Here is a 15268-nt window from a genome sequence, read left to right as displayed (position 1 = left end):
GTATGTAAAGAATGAATTCAGTCCCTGTATGTGTTTCTTCCAGATCTATCTAGTAAGAGGACAACACCAGAGAGATGTCCCCGTCCTCTTCCTCCACAGGACTGCAAACAAGAAGATCCCAATGTTCCTCAGGATCATCAGGTAGATGGAGAGAAGGTGTCATGAGATCTCCCCTATGATGTGTAGACGGCTGTGAAGGTCTTGTGTTCAGTCTTGTTTTATCCACCAGTATTATATGTTTTATACTTGTGTAATGAGAACGGTGGAGATGGCAGGATTAGAGCTGATCATAGATGTGACTTCTCCATCTGTTTGTGACTTTTATAATATTTGTTTCAGGGTGAAGATCTGACCCATATTAATACTACAGAGACATATGTGAGGGGTGATGAGCGGTGTAAAGAGGAGAATTCTACATATGACTACCCAGGTGAGTAGTGACCACTAAATGCACAGAAGTTACAGATTCTTCTCAGTCATCGGCTGTGGCTGCTTTATCGGTTGTGTAGTCCGGCCGTATCACAATCGTGTGATCACCATTTTGCCTCTAGAACACAATATTCTCTTCCACCTAAAACTGTTCAAATGATTTTGGGTATTGAAACCCTTTTCCATAGAACTTACAACCTGGAGGATCCACTTACTACCTGTGATTAGGAGACGTTACCTGCCCAGATCTGTAAACCACAAAGCCAGAAAATCACATGAAGAATAATATTATGATGGGCCTGTAAGAGAAAGTGGAGGGTAATGATGCTGTTGGCTTCCTAGAACCCTGATATCTTATTGGATGAATCTACCTTCTCTCCCTTCTGTGCTGCTGAATGTGCTCATATGGTCCCTACAAGACCAGGTCCAGTCTTTCTGGCCAAACTTCACATTTATGATCTACAACATTAAATGTGCAGTAAGGCCAAGTGTGAATTTCTGTACAATAACAAGAGTTTCCCTTTTATCCTGACTTTTCAGTTTCTTTTAAAACCGACTAACTTCAAACAGGATTGTGATAAACTAAACAAAAGCAAACATTTCACCTGTGACATGATATCTCTCTAAGATAAATTTAAGACACCCCAGCTCTGCACTATTATAAAAAATTCTCTTTGAATGTCTAATATTTCTTGAAACTCATCTGACAGAAAATATTGTCCCTTATGATAGTTTAGATTGCCAAGAGCCACCGAGCCCCATACTCTAATTACCCTAGAGAGGTTTCACCACTAGTTACTCACTACTTACTGATGAAGACTGTTGAGATTGGTCATTTCAGTAGATGTTATTGTCTATACTCACAGTTTTGACTATAGTACTTAGTGCCCAAAATACTCTGATTTAACCCCTTCCTGCAGCCAGTTTTGTGTTCCTATCTGGGCCCATTTTTCAAATCTATAGAAAAATACTCTGGCTTCTCTTCAGAACGTAAAAATCTTTCGCCTTTTACTAAAGATTTCCGTGGAGAGAAGCAAAACTGAGTTTTGTGAAGATATTTTTTCTATTTTTTTTTTTTAAACACAAATTGAGAGATTGCGGGAAATTTTACTTTGATTTTACAGAATGTCTGCAAAACTGCTGAATGGTTTGTGGTATCGGGGTATTTATTTTCTGGGCGTTGACTGGATGCTTTTGCTTTTTTTTTTTACCCTTAACTGAAGGATGCTCCAAAAATGGAAAGAAAAAAACAACCACAAAGAGCTGAAAAATGGAGAGCTTCATCTGCTCCCCCAAACCCGCTATGTTATTAAACCACTAAACCCGTTAAAGAGGTTACGTACGGTTGTCCTGAGGAAGGAGTCGGTGGTCTCTGAAAAGCGTAGCCAATAAACCTACATTTTTATCCATACTAATGGTTTGTCATGACTCCAGAGAACGCAGAAACAACTTCCTTTCCCAGCACCTATCTCTGACATTTTTCAAATCTGACGTGTGTCACTTTATGTGGTGATAAGTGTTGGAATTCTTCACAAAGGATAATAGGAAACAAATGGACCTTACAAATAATATTCCATCTTCTCTTGAATCCGACAATACCCTGTATGCAATTGTACACTGCTGTCTGGGCACATGGCAGGTTAAGAAGGGAAGGAGCGCCATTTAGCTATTTGAATGCAGATTTTGCTGGGATGGTGTGCAGACACAATGCATTGGGGACACTGTTCATGGTCACCTGGCAGCTCAAAAGATGGTCACCACAAACAGGATTAGCGCTTTCTGCTGCATTTTCCAGATCCCAGGGTTTGCCTTGCTCATCATCCTTTAACCCCTCTACATGGATTTGGACTTAGACAGAGACCCCCCTAAGCTTGGGCCACAGTGTTACCTAATGTTCTGTGGTGTGAGATGGGAAGAACAATAGTCAGATAGCCGGGTCAGAACCAGGAGGTCAGAGAAAATACAAAATCACACAAAAGTAGTCAGTAAACGGGCCGAGGTCACAACAGGAATCAAATACACAAGCCGGGAGCTGAGCACAGAGGACTGATCCAGAGGAGAACAAGGCTGTATCTGGCAGCTTCCGGCAATATGCTTCCAGCTTTAGTAGGGTGCGGTGCTTTCCAAATGGCTGAAGCAGGGAGCAGATTACTCCAGCTGGACAACACACACACCCATACTGCCAGACTGGATGGTACTACAGGTCCCAGCAACCCTAATCTTAGTGGCTGGACAGAGCCTGGGCCGCCCAGAGCTTCTGGTTCTATCGTCTCCTCCATCACCAGCGCCGCCTGCAGGATGAATAAGATGGTGAGGGAAGCAGACGTCACAGGAGCAGATCCCAGAGGAGATGGGACCCACCATTTACAGAAGCCCTAATGTGACCAAAATGCCGAAAACCAGAGCAGTAGAAATCCCCATAAAGTGAGTCCATTTTGGAAATTATAACCCTCGGTGAAATAATCTATAGGTGTAGTGACTATTTTGATTCCACAGGCACTTTCCGGAAATTAGCACGCAGTGGATGATGGAGAGTGAAAATTACAAATATATAATTTCATTACCCAACACATAGTGCCCAGATTGTGCTCCAGGAGACACACACCGTAAATTAAGTGGGTTCTTCTCACTATAGTAATGTCAAATACATGGATGCTGAGTGTGGTTTGGGCGCACTGCAAGGCTCAGAAGCGAGGGGGAGATCTGACTTTGGGAGAGCGGATATTGCTGGATTGGTTTATGGAAGCCATGTTGCTTTTCAAAAGCCTTTGAGAATCTAATAATGTGGAAACCTCTGGTTTTCCATTGACAGATGATGAACCTGAGTGGGGACTTGTTTTTTGTGGGATGAGTAGAAGTTTTTATTGATATTATTTTCGCCTACATAACATTGTTTGATGGCTTTTTATTCTATATTTGGGAGGCAGAATTAACAAACAGTTGGACACCACGCTCTACTGGTTCATCCTATGAGCTTTTCTATTAGACTGTGAACTGTTATTGTCTTGGTGAATAATGACGGCTAACATAGGGCAAAATTAAAAAAAATCACAGAAAAAGATACAGCCTTACCAACACCAATAATCGTACCAATTCATGGAGGGTGTGGTTGCCTTGTATTAAAGATGCTCACAGATGAAGCTTGCATAGGACGCCAGTCACACAGGTAGGTGTGATGCAGTGTCTGGCTTAGAATAGTGATGATGCCCATACTATTAGATCAGGGGGGCTGTCCAGCACTATATAAGTGCACCCCACATGGACAGACACCCCAGTACACCCAACCAACACTAAAATGCTAATGCATTTGTTATCTGATTTGGTGTTGGTAAGGCTGATTTTTTCTGTGATGTTTTCTTGGTAGATAATGATACTTTTACATAAAGTGCATTTTTACGTAGAGTTTAAGTAGAAATATTCAACAATATAAATTTTAAGGATATGTTATTCATAAATAATAATTGGTTTTATTCTTAGCAGATGACTGTACCAGGAGATCAGAGGAACAGCTGACATCTTCAATTTTTAAATCAGATGATCTTGAGATCAAACAAGATACAACTGAAGTGAATGCCATTATTCCAGATATCCCATCATCCCTTCACAGCAAAGATCTGTCATCTGATCCTATCAAACAGGTCCTGTCTTCTGATTCATTACCGACTACTAAGGAAAATCAAAGTCACAAAATAAGCATTAAAAAACAAATTACTCCTAAAGCAAAGAAGCCATTTTCACATTCTGAATATGGAATTAGTTTTTCCCTTGAAAAGTCTTTTCTTAAACATCAAAGCATTCACACAGCAGAGAATAGATTTTTTTGTTTCAAATGTGGGAAATTTTTTAACCAGAAATCAGATCTTGTTAATCACCAGAGAAGTCACACAGAGGAGAAGCCATTTTCATGTTCAGAATGTGAAAAATGTTTTAGCTTGAAATCAGATTTGGTTGAGCATCAGAGAATTCACACAGGGAAGAAGCCTTTTTCCTGTTCAGAATGTGGAAAATGTTTTAACTGGAAATCACATTTGGTTGAGCACAAGAGAATTCACACAGGGGAGAAGCCTTTTTCCTGTTCAGAATGTGGAAAATGTTTTAGCTGGAAATCAGATTTGGTTAAGCACCAGAGAATTCACACAGGGGAGAAGCCTTTTTCCTGTTCAGAATGTGGAAAATGTTTTAACTGGAAATCCGATTTGGTTAAGCACCAGAGAATTCACACAGGAGAGAAGCATTTTTCCTGTTCAGAATGTGGGAAATGTTTTAGCTGGAAATCAGATTTGGTTATACACCAGAGAAATCACACAGGGGAGAAGCCTTTTTCCTGTTCAGAATGTGGAAAATGTTTTAGCCGGAAATCAGGTTTGGTTAAGCACAAGAGAACTCATACAGGGGAGAAGCCTTTTTGCTGTTCAGAATGTGGGAAATGTTTTAGCTGGAAATCAGGTTTTGTTACGCACAAGAGAATTCACACAGGGGAGAAGCCTTTTTCCTGTTCAGAATGTGGGAAATGTTTCATCCAGAAATCATATTTTGTTAGGCACCAGAGAATTCACACAGTGGAGAAGCCTTTTTCCTGTTCAGAATGTGGGAAATGTTTTAAAGATAAATCAGATTTGGTTAAGCACCAGAGAACTCACACAGGGGAGAAATCTTTTTCCTGTTCAGAATGTGGGAAATGTTTTGTGAAGAAATCATCACTTCTTAGTCACCAGAGAACTCACACAGACGAGAAGCCATTTTCATGTTCTTAATGTGGGAAATGTTTTACACGGAAATCAACTCTTAACAAACTTCATAGAAGTCACACAGGGGAGAAGCCTTTTACATTTTTAACCGAAAATTGTATCTTCATAAAGGGGTTGTCCACTACTAGGACAACTCCTTCTCATTCCTCATGTTTGGCCTTGTTAAAATAAAAACACTCATACGCACTTACTGTTCTGGCGCCGTTCCATTGGTGTCACAACTTGCGTTTCCGTAAGGCTGTTACATCACACAAGATTGTTACATCACACAATCCTGCTCCCAATCAACGCCGCCTTCAGACGTATTGTACATCAACAGGAAGGACATGGCCTGGACATAGCACCAAGAGAATGCACACAGACATAGCACCAAGAGAATGCACACATTGAAAGCACTCTCTTCAGACCGTGTTCTTGGGGGAATTATAAGCAATTTACAGCCTCAAACATGACTTTCGATATGGGAAAGAAAGATCAGAGGTTAATCTGAAGTCCTCCACCTCTGTCAGCATGTCTGGTATGCAGCGTTTCTTATGGAAGGTCTCATCATCCTTCTCTGGAGCTATTACTGCCTCACCTCAGCATGGAAAAAGAAGCAGTCTTAACCCTCATGATGCCAGACAGCTCCAGCCTGTAAGTCCTGCACCAACTTCTCTCTTAATGTAGGCCTCACAAGAAAACACCACCAATCTTCCTGTACTCTCACCAAAGCCCACATACTAAGCAGTGCTTGCTTCACAGGGACATTTACCCCCTATCCACAGGTTATTCTGATATGGGGAACAACATAACTTATTTGTATATCATATTGTGTCTATGACTCGCCCCCAGGGTCGTGGGGTACTCGGCAGCCGGGTCTTGTGGCTGCTTTTGAGGGATATCACGGTGGCTGGCCCGTTCCGTGACCCAGGGCGGTCAGTAAAAAGGGGAATAAAGTTTATGGGATAGTTTGTAAAGCCACCTGTGGTGTCTGGTGAGATTCACCAGCGCTGCTGCAGGCCGCTGAGGCCGGTGGTAAGGCAGCTCGGGTGGTATAGCTCCCCACAGGCGGAGCTAGGCCTCAGGGCAGCGGGGATGCAAGGATGCAGGACAAACGGGACCCGCCGGGTCAGAGCAAGAACAGGGACAGACACGATTGTCACTTCAGTACCTTTTCCTGGTGGAATTCAGGCACATCCCGGAGCACTGTAGGGTGAAGGGTGCACTAACGGATTCTCCCCAGTGAGCTGGTGTAGGGCCTCCTGTTTCTTGCCTTTGCATTGTAAGTTTCTGACCTGCCTGGAGCTAGGCCTAACTTTGTCTCTGTTCTGCACCTGCCGACATTGTGGTAGGGCCTTCTGTTGGAGATCACTCTCCCTATTCTTTGGGGTCTCCGTGATTCCTGACCCTGGTACGTATCAGCTTTTGGTGATCCTGGGACAAGTAGTTCGCCAGGGGTTAAAGTAGTTTTCTACTGGTCATGAAGATCCACGTAGACTCGGACCCGGTGTCCGGTATATACTTCGGGGTGAGCTGGTTAAGCTCCTCTGCCCCCTATGTTACTCAATTTCCACTCGCCTTCGGCCCCGCTCGGGCCCTCACTAGGCTACACACACACTGCAGCCGGGACGCTGCTCTTCTTCGCCGCACACTCCTAGCTCTCTGTAGCATTGGCGTCTCTGCCCCCTGCCAGACAGAGACGCCGTCCCTTTCACCTCCTCGCTCCCCGCGCGGCGTCCTCCAGCGCTCCTCTCCCTGCTACTGCCGGCGCGCGCTCCTTCCTAGGCACTGTGCTTAGGGCGCGCGCGCGCTCCCTCTCTCTTAAAGGGGCCGCGCGCGCCGTCCTAAGGAGTCCCCGGCCAATAGCCGGAGGACCTCCCATATATAAGGCACCTCCTCCAAAATGGAGGTGCCCGAGCAATAGTTGTTGCACAGTGTACTTACTTCTGCTTCAGCCCTCAGGTCCAGTTGCCAGCCTGACTACTGTTCCAGTCCGCCAGTCTGACTACTCTCCAGCCCGACAGTCTGTCTTCCGGTCATCCGCCAGTCTGTCTATGGGCAAGTCCACCTGCTTACCAGGAAGCACCAGCCAGTTACCTGCCTGCTACCTGCCGTGCCTGCTAGCCCGCTCACTTGGGAGCACTCGTCTGTTACCTGCCTGTTACCCGTTAGCCTACCTGGAGGCTTGGCCGTCACTTGCCATGACCACCTGATAGCCTACCTGGAGGCTCCCGCTGTCACTTGCCGTGACCACCTGTCTGCTAACCCAGAGACTTCTGCCTGCTTGCTGTGTCCATCCGCTATACCGGTCAGTCCCAGCCATCTGACCCGTGGGAGCCACCTGCTCTCTTACAAGGTCGTCCCCAGAGTAGCACCTGGTCCCTCTGCTCGGTCCCTCCCTGGTCACGGAGTCGTTAGCCGCCGTCTGACCAGGGTCGGTCTGAGTTGATACTTAGTTACGCTCCTCTGGGTCCCTCCTTGCACCGCGGCACAGAGGTTCCACCACCCGGACCCGTAACACTCTCTATCCTGAGCTCTGTGAGTTCTAGTCTGGACTCACTCTACAGACTGTACTGAACTCTTTCTGCAGGAACTGCTAGGCTCTGGCTTGACTGCACTGACTCCTTCTGTGTCTGAGCAGGAACTGCTGAATCACTCACTGAGCTGCCTGGCTCCACCTTCCCTTTATATATCCCTAACAGGCTCCCTCTGGTGGTCTGAGGTGGAAGGTGGAGGGGTGTGAATGCTTATAAGGGCCTCTTGTGGAGAAATCCCCTAATGCACCCCTCTAGGATCTGTGGTACCAAGCGCAGCTGGGCGCCTCACCTATCCCTACTAAAGAAGATATGGAGTAATATATTCAGAGGCTGGAGACCACATACAATACTGAAATACGTCCCCTCACGTCTGTCCTGTCACAGCTTACTGACAAGGTACAGAGATTAGAGGATAATGTCATCCAAGTTGGAGGCCATCATAATGCTCAGAAACTAACACTGGATCGTCACAGCCAGTAAATAAACTATCTGTTTAATATGGTTGATGATCAAGAAAATCACAATAATATCTGGATAAGGGGTATACCTTAAAGCATCAATGCACAAGTGATTATGCCAACACTGCGATCATTATTCAATAATATTCTTGGTGATCCTATTGATAAGGAGGTGGAGATTTAAAAGGCGCACCGCACAATAGGCAATCATGGCCCAGATCTTGAGCATCCAAGGGACATTATCTGTCACATACATTTTTTCAATGTAAAAGAGGCCATTGTGAGGAAAGCCGAGGAGTTGGATCCTGGTGATTTAAATGGAAAACACATATAATTGCTCACATATCTATCCTGAATGACACTTGCTAAAAGAAGGGTATTGAAACCACTACTTGATGCCATCCGGGAAAATAGCCTGATGTACTCCTGGGGGTACCCATTCCAGCTGTATATTTTCAAAGATCCAAGCAACATGAGGCTTTTCTGTGATGCCCTGGACATTCCATATATCTGACTGGCCACCTGCTCCACCATTGCCACAGAGAGGTCCAGCACGTCACAGAAGACGTTCAATGGATCAGGAACTTGATGGTGATGCAGCCCGATGGGAAAGGAACCTGCCAATCATATGAGCTCCTGAAATGAATCTTGTCTTCCCTGAAGAGAGACAGTTTGCAGATACTTATTTCTTTCTGCATATAATTAGATATATCTAAAGAGAGTTTTAGGTGCCACTCTTCCACTATATAGAATGTCTCAGTTCATATGTTAGTACGGCATTTAAGTTGAGTTCACATTATATTTCTGTAATATCAGGCTGTATTACTTTACTCGCTATATATTCCATGGTTCCCACTAATAGGAACCCTAGGGCTGAAGGTTTCACTTACACCTGTAAAGACAACCCCCAGTTAGGGACTTGCATTGGGATCTGCTTGTTTCGCAATTTCCTACTGTTTTGATGTATTCATAATCTATACTTCTTAGACACTGAGAGGTAGACGTTACTATCTACCGTCTATACTTCCTCTTTTCTCTTAACCTTTCTCTCTTCCATTCCCCCTTTTTTTCATATAATATGGCACAACTCAAAACTTGTTCATTAAATGTCAGAGGACTTAATGTTCCAGAGAAAGGAGCTCAAGTGTTTTATCGTAGGCATAAACAGCACGTACATTTTCTATTTCTTCAGGAGTCACACTTTAGAGGTGATCATATACTGTACCTCAGTTTACTAATAGATAGCATTTTTCTGGGATGCCAAGATTATTAATGTTTTGAAGTCTTGCTCCTGTATATTGTAATCTGACAATGCCGCACTCCACCAAGGCTTCACATGTTGGAACCTAAATGATAATCTGCTGAAAGATTCACTCTGTGCTCAGACCTTCTTGAGACTATAGACTCCTTCAAATATATGAGCATGATGAAACTGCCCTACCATTTAAATGGGAAGCACTCACATGCGTCCTCAGAGGGATAATAATATAACATAGATAAAGGTTAAAAAAAGGAGAGAACAGCTAAAGTCTCCCATTTGCTTGAGCGGATTGATCTACTTGACAAACAACATAAACAATCTGCTTCCCTCCAGGTATACGTAGACCTGCTTAACGCTAGAAGGGAGCTAAAGTAGTTTCATGGATGGGGTACTCGCAAATATTGTGTAATTTCAGGGCACCTACTTATGGAAGGAAGTGAAAGCTTCCATTCTCGGTACTAGATATGGAGCCTCCTCGAGAAAATGACTTAAAATGTCGTACATTAAAGTTAATATATAAGGCGTGGGATAGGGGTAAAAATATTCTGGGAATTGGAAAGTACACAAATTATACTCCTTTATGGCACAACTATAACTTACCAGAGCTACATAAACTAAAAAATGTTAGTGAGTGGAAGGATATGGGTATATGTTTGGTGTCAGAACTCTTGAGGGATGGATTATTCAAGATGTTTGAACAAATAAAGGCAGATTTTAACCTCCCGCATAGGGTGTTTTATCAATATCTGCAAATACATCTTGCATATAGTACACAACTAGAATAAACACCATACTGATTGACATCACCCAATAGATACCATTACTACATCGATGGATACAAAAGGTCTAATATCCCTTATTTATAGGCAGTTACTGGCCCTACATTTGGATAAATATCCTTTGATAGTTAAGACAAAATGGGAGGAGGATGTGGGTTGGGTCCCTTATCTGAGGAGCAATGGGGGAAATACTGGATTTGACACCGAAACTTTCATTGTCAGAGTCACAAAGATTGTCCCGAATTCTTCTCATTCATAGGGTATATAGATCCCCAAGTATTTTATTTAAAATTGAAATACAAACGGATGACACATGTCCTAGATGTGGTCAAAAGGACGCCCACCTGATGCATATGACGTGGGAATGTGTAAATATTGGCGACTAATGGAACGTACCAATCGCTCTTGTACTATCTGTATCTGGGATACAACTTCAGTTGGAACCTAAAATCTGTATCCTAGGACTCCTGGGAGAAGACGTAGACCCAGACTCCCATATGGCAATAGATAGCTCAGGAATATTATTCCTAGCCAGAAAGTTGTTGGCACTACATTGGATAGACAATTCTCCCCTAACGATAACAGAACTAAGATCCAGGATAAATAACACTCTATGCTTGGAAAGTGGAGCTTATATTAAAGGAACGCTCTCAAGAAATCCATACACATATGGGAGCAATGGTTAATTACCCCAGATATTGCTTCAGAAATACTATACTGGACCATTTGTACATATCCCTGCAGAAAACCAGGAATTTATATCCTTATACCTAAGGTGTCAGCAAATAATAATTGTCTCAGTCCACACAATTGCCCCTTCTTAGAGATATTCTTTTTCTTTTGACGTCCCAATAGGGAAAAAAAAACCGTCAGGAAGTATTCAGATATTCATGTACAAATGTAAAATTACTATTCCAAAACATTGTAGTATAGAGCGATATTAGGGTTTATATCATTGTAAACCGGTTCTTGTATTGTTTACTGTTTTTTCTTTCTTTTTATTTTTGTCACAAAGTTTATATGACAAAAACAAAATGTTGGTCTTTCTTTCTTTTGTTAAATAAAAATGATCTGATTGAAAAAAAAGAAGGGAGCGAAGATCTTTAATAGATCAAACGTATACAAAATATCAAGATCGCATGTGAAGGTACTCGTATGAATTCGTAGATAAATGTGGTCTCTCATTGACAAGGAAGTTACATCCACGGATACAAAGGACATACGGCTCCGGCAAAAATTAAGAGACCACTGAACAGTTTTCTATTGGAAAGCATGGAAAGACTGGTGGAAAGCATGGCAAGACGAATGAAAGCTGTGATTAAAAATCATGGTTAGTCCACCAAATATTGATTTCACATTTAAAACATGAGTAATTTGAGGTCTGAAAGCACTGTGTTTCTTTTTTAGTATTTTGACACTTTATCATTTGCTGCAAATAAATACAAAATTTTTAGCTTTGAATTTCGGAGACATGTTGTCAGTAGTTTATAGACTAAAACAACAATGTACATTTTACTCAAAAATATACCTATAAAGAGAAAAATCAGAGAAACTGAAAATTTTGCAGTGGTCTCTTAATTTTTGCCAGAGCTGTATGTATCCAAAACAAAAGGAGCACCACTGCTATAAATTCATAACCCCACTGACATAGCTGACGCATTTCAATGCTGTTATAGCTCACTACATAATATTCATGGAAAATATATACATTTTCTTGAAACAAAAATTGACAAATATATTATGGACACTGCCGTTCCTTCCTTACAGACCCCTGAGCAGGAGATACTAGACAAAGCTTTCACTGAACAATGGATAGGACAGGCCATTAAATCATTCCCTATCGGGAAGAGCACTGGGCCAGATGGATTCAATAATAGATTTTATAACATGTTTGCACCTCTGTTATTACCATTAGTGTTCAATAATATCTCAGAAGACTCCCCTTTGCCCCCCAATCACTTGAGGCTCACATAACAGTTTTATCAAAGCCTGGAAAAGAACTAAATGCCTGCCCTAATGTTCATCCAAATTCATTAAATAATGTAGATGTCAAAATATTCTCTAATATAATTGCACCATGGCTCTCCCACTACCTACCCTCAATTGTTAGCAACGATCAGGTTGGCTTCGTTAAGGGTAGAGAAGTGCGAGATAATACAAATAAAACATTGTTAGTTTCACATGCGAAAAAAACCAGGGGCTCCCAATGTGCCTTGTTTCTGTGGACGCTGAAAAAGTGTTTGACAGAATGCACTGGACTTTCTTGAAGAGCACCTTACGAAATATTGGGTTAGGCTGTTTCTTGTTATCTAAAATTCTATCCTTCTACACTGACCCTAAAGCGATAGGGTAAACGGCCTTCTATATGACACATTTTCTATTAAAAATGAGACAAAGCAAGAGTGTCCCTTATCACCTCTGCTATACACATTGGTGATGGAACATTTCGCGGTAGCATTACACAAAAATCCAGATATTAGTGGAGTTACTATAGACTCACATCACTATAAACTAGCTCTATACGCAGACGACTTGTTGCTCTATTTTCAAACCCAATTATCTAATTTCCTTCTATACTAAAGGAATTCAAAGAATTTCGCCAAGTAAGCGATTTTAAAGTCAACTACTCTAAATCAGAAGCAATAACATAAGACAACAGCTAATTTTTAACTTTCCCTTTAAATGACAGAAAGACCTTGGTACACAAATTCCAGGGAACATGGATGATCTGTATAGTTTAGATTATATCACTGTCCTTGAACAAACTCTTCAAAATTTAATGAATTATAAATTCAAACCCTTGTCCTGGTTTGCTTGTATTTATGTGATAAAATGGACATTTTGCCAAAACTTCTTTATATATTCCAGACCGTTCCTGTCTGCGTTCCTGAGACCTTTTTCTCCCATCTCGACAACGCTATTAGGTAGTATGGGGAACGTCAAGGTCTAGGATATGTTTTAAAATATTGTGATGTTCCGAAAATAAAGGTGGGTACTAGTATGCCTGATCTAAAAAAAACTGCGATCAATCTTTGATTCTTATGAGAGCAGTGGACTGGTTCACATCTAAGGAACATAAGTAATGGGTGAAACTGGAAGGGGACCTCTATCCCTGGATACTCACATCTCTACCTTGGATTGACTAAATACATGTACAAACTAAACAATTACCAATACCCATTCAACACTTTTTGAAAACATGGGATCAAGTCTTAATCTCATCATCTATACCACGTAGGTTGGGTCCATTAACGCCCTTGTTTGGCAACCCAGATTTTCCCTCTGCTTCAGGTAAGGACTCATTTCTAATCTGGGACTGATCTGATGACCTTAGATTGAGACACTTTCTCATGGGATCAGGCTCTTTTCCTTCCTTTATAGAACTTCGTGGCTCCTTTCCAATTAGGAGTCTATCCTGCCTGGCTTATTTCCAGCTCAGGTCATTTATAAATTCTCACATGTTACTAGTATAAAGGATGAATTCACTCCGTTTGAACCCTTAATCATGCAAGTAGGTCCTTGTACTAAACTTCTATCTTGCATACACAAAGCAACACAAATGGACACCAGCAATGACCCTCTACCCTTTACTGGGGTTGGGAGAAGGAATTGGGTCGTCAAATTCTAGAGAAGGATAGGCAAAAAACATACATAATGCCAGAAATGTCACTGACTGCGGAGACGTCTCCATGTAGCGTCTTCACTCCGGATATCACTGTACAGGAGCCGCACAGTTCACAATGTGCATCCACTGAGGCCCCTGATCATGTGACCCCTGACTCCTCCCCTCCTGTGACCTCATCACAGGTCCTGTACGCACAGAGCAGCCATATATGTGGTGGCGGCTCTGCAGGTGGAGGTATGTGGAGATTCCCCATTACTGGGCGCAGGGGGCATTAACCCCTGCAGCATGGAGACTCTTTTGGGGTCTCTGTGTGGTGTGAACAGTGAGGTAACAGCTGTGGACAGAATACGGCTTAGCTGTTTCCCGTCCACATTAGATCCATTCAGACGACTGCAGGATGAAGGACAGAAGCCCAGAGAAGTCCTCACACAACGCCATTATTCATCTCCTAGCTCCAGCACAGTAATGTAGATAGTACTGATAACCGTCCACATATTCTCTTTATACCCTCCGGTACGATGGATTTACCCTCAGTGTCCAGGAAGCTTCACGGTTCAGCAATGCCCCTCTGCCATCTCCCCTCCACCTGAACTATTTACTCTTTCAATGCCACAAAACCGAAAGTTCTTTCAGTCACCATTGTGTTCTCTTAGGAAATGTGTGGAAAGGTTGGAGGGGTTAATGGCCGCGGGATTAGTGGGGTCTCCTATGTGCTCATTAATTCTCTACCTTATTTACGGGAGGAGCAGCCAACATATCTGACATTACACTCCAGACACTGAATACAATATACCATAAATTCTCTGCTGCAGGTGATACATTGTGTAATGAAATGTTTTATTTAATGTGATTAAATCTATTACATGTGTTCGGCATATTTACATGGTGGACATTTATCAATGCCGCATTTACAAAAACCCAGAGGTGTAAGCCAGGTTCTCGTTATGTGTTTCTCTTACGATTAATTTAGGAGACAGGAGTTGTGAAAGGGTCGGGGCCGAGAACAAACAACCATCTCGAAAAACCATCAGATAACCATCTTGTGAAAAACGGATTCAGCTGTAGACTCCGAGGAAGAAACTGCTTGTTGTCTGTGGCCTAAAATATATAGGATTTATTACTAGATGTAAAGAAGAAAACGAAATACTGTAAAATAATATATCTCCTCATATGTTTCCTTTTATTATCTCCAGTAATTGTATTATTACACAGGATTTTTATGATGTTACATCGGCTCATCTTCTTCTCATTCAGGTCTCTACAATACGGATCTGTCCAAATCAAAGATGGATTTGGACAGAGACAAGATGGCAGAGAGGATATTACTCCTCACCCTAGAGATCCTCTTCCGCCTTACTGGAGAGGTGAGAGATTCTGATGGCGTCACATTACATCATTCTTATCTATGGGAATAACAGATGGACAGAACTGGAGAGGTGAGGACTCTGAAAA

General features: G+C 42.3%; 3 protein-coding genes and 1 non-coding gene across 12 annotated transcripts in view; 3 read left to right on the top strand and 1 right to left on the bottom strand.

The window, feature by feature from the left end:
• Positions 1-15268, bottom strand: part of LOC141182801 (uncharacterized) — a 228216-nt gene that overhangs the window by 89128 nt on the left and 123820 nt on the right. The window lies entirely within an intron of this gene.
• LOC141182803 (uncharacterized) overlaps positions 1-15268 on the top strand; it is a 32158-nt gene that overhangs the window by 7539 nt on the left and 9351 nt on the right. Inside the window, exons 1-2 of one of the 2 annotated variants that reach the window (XM_073660924.1) lie at positions 14036-14050; positions 15071-15180. The exons of the other annotated variant lie outside the window; for it this stretch is intronic. Coding sequence (XP_073517025.1) covers positions 15103-15180 — 78 coding nt within the window. The 5' untranslated portion in view covers positions 14036-14050; positions 15071-15102. Of the gene's footprint in view, positions 1-14035; positions 14051-15070; positions 15181-15268 lie in introns of those variants that run through there. 2 annotated transcript variants of the gene reach the window in all.
• Positions 12-11294, top strand: LOC141182873 (uncharacterized). The gene is made up of 4 exons (XM_073660995.1): positions 12-26; positions 58-141; positions 340-430; positions 3910-11294. Exons 1-4 carry the CDS (start codon positions 12-14, stop codon positions 5181-5183), a joined length of 1464 nt encoding a protein of 487 aa, XP_073517096.1. The 3' UTR covers positions 5184-11294.
• Positions 1397-1514, top strand: LOC141182910 (U5 spliceosomal RNA). The gene has a single exon (XR_012257978.1). It is a non-coding gene; the product is annotated as a U5 spliceosomal RNA (small nuclear RNA).

Source organism: Phyllobates terribilis, unplaced genomic scaffold (genome assembly GCF_046119375.1).
Source record: "Phyllobates terribilis strain yellow unplaced genomic scaffold, ASM4611937v1 Scaffold_36__1_contigs__length_13169755, whole genome shotgun sequence".
NCBI classification, from domain to species: domain Eukaryota; kingdom Metazoa; phylum Chordata; class Amphibia; order Anura; family Dendrobatidae; genus Phyllobates; species Phyllobates terribilis.
This window is presented reverse-complemented; position numbering and strand designations above follow the sequence as displayed.

Excerpts from the sequence above, each read along its gene's own strand:
- LOC141182873 (XM_073660995.1), top strand. Across the intron at positions 142-339 it reads ATGTTCCTCAGGATCATCAG|GGTGAAGATCTGACCCATAT; the intron begins GTAGATGGAGAG and ends TATTTGTTTCAG. Across the intron at positions 431-3,909 it reads TTCTACATATGACTACCCAG|ATGACTGTACCAGGAGATCA; the intron begins GTGAGTAGTGAC and ends TATTCTTAGCAG.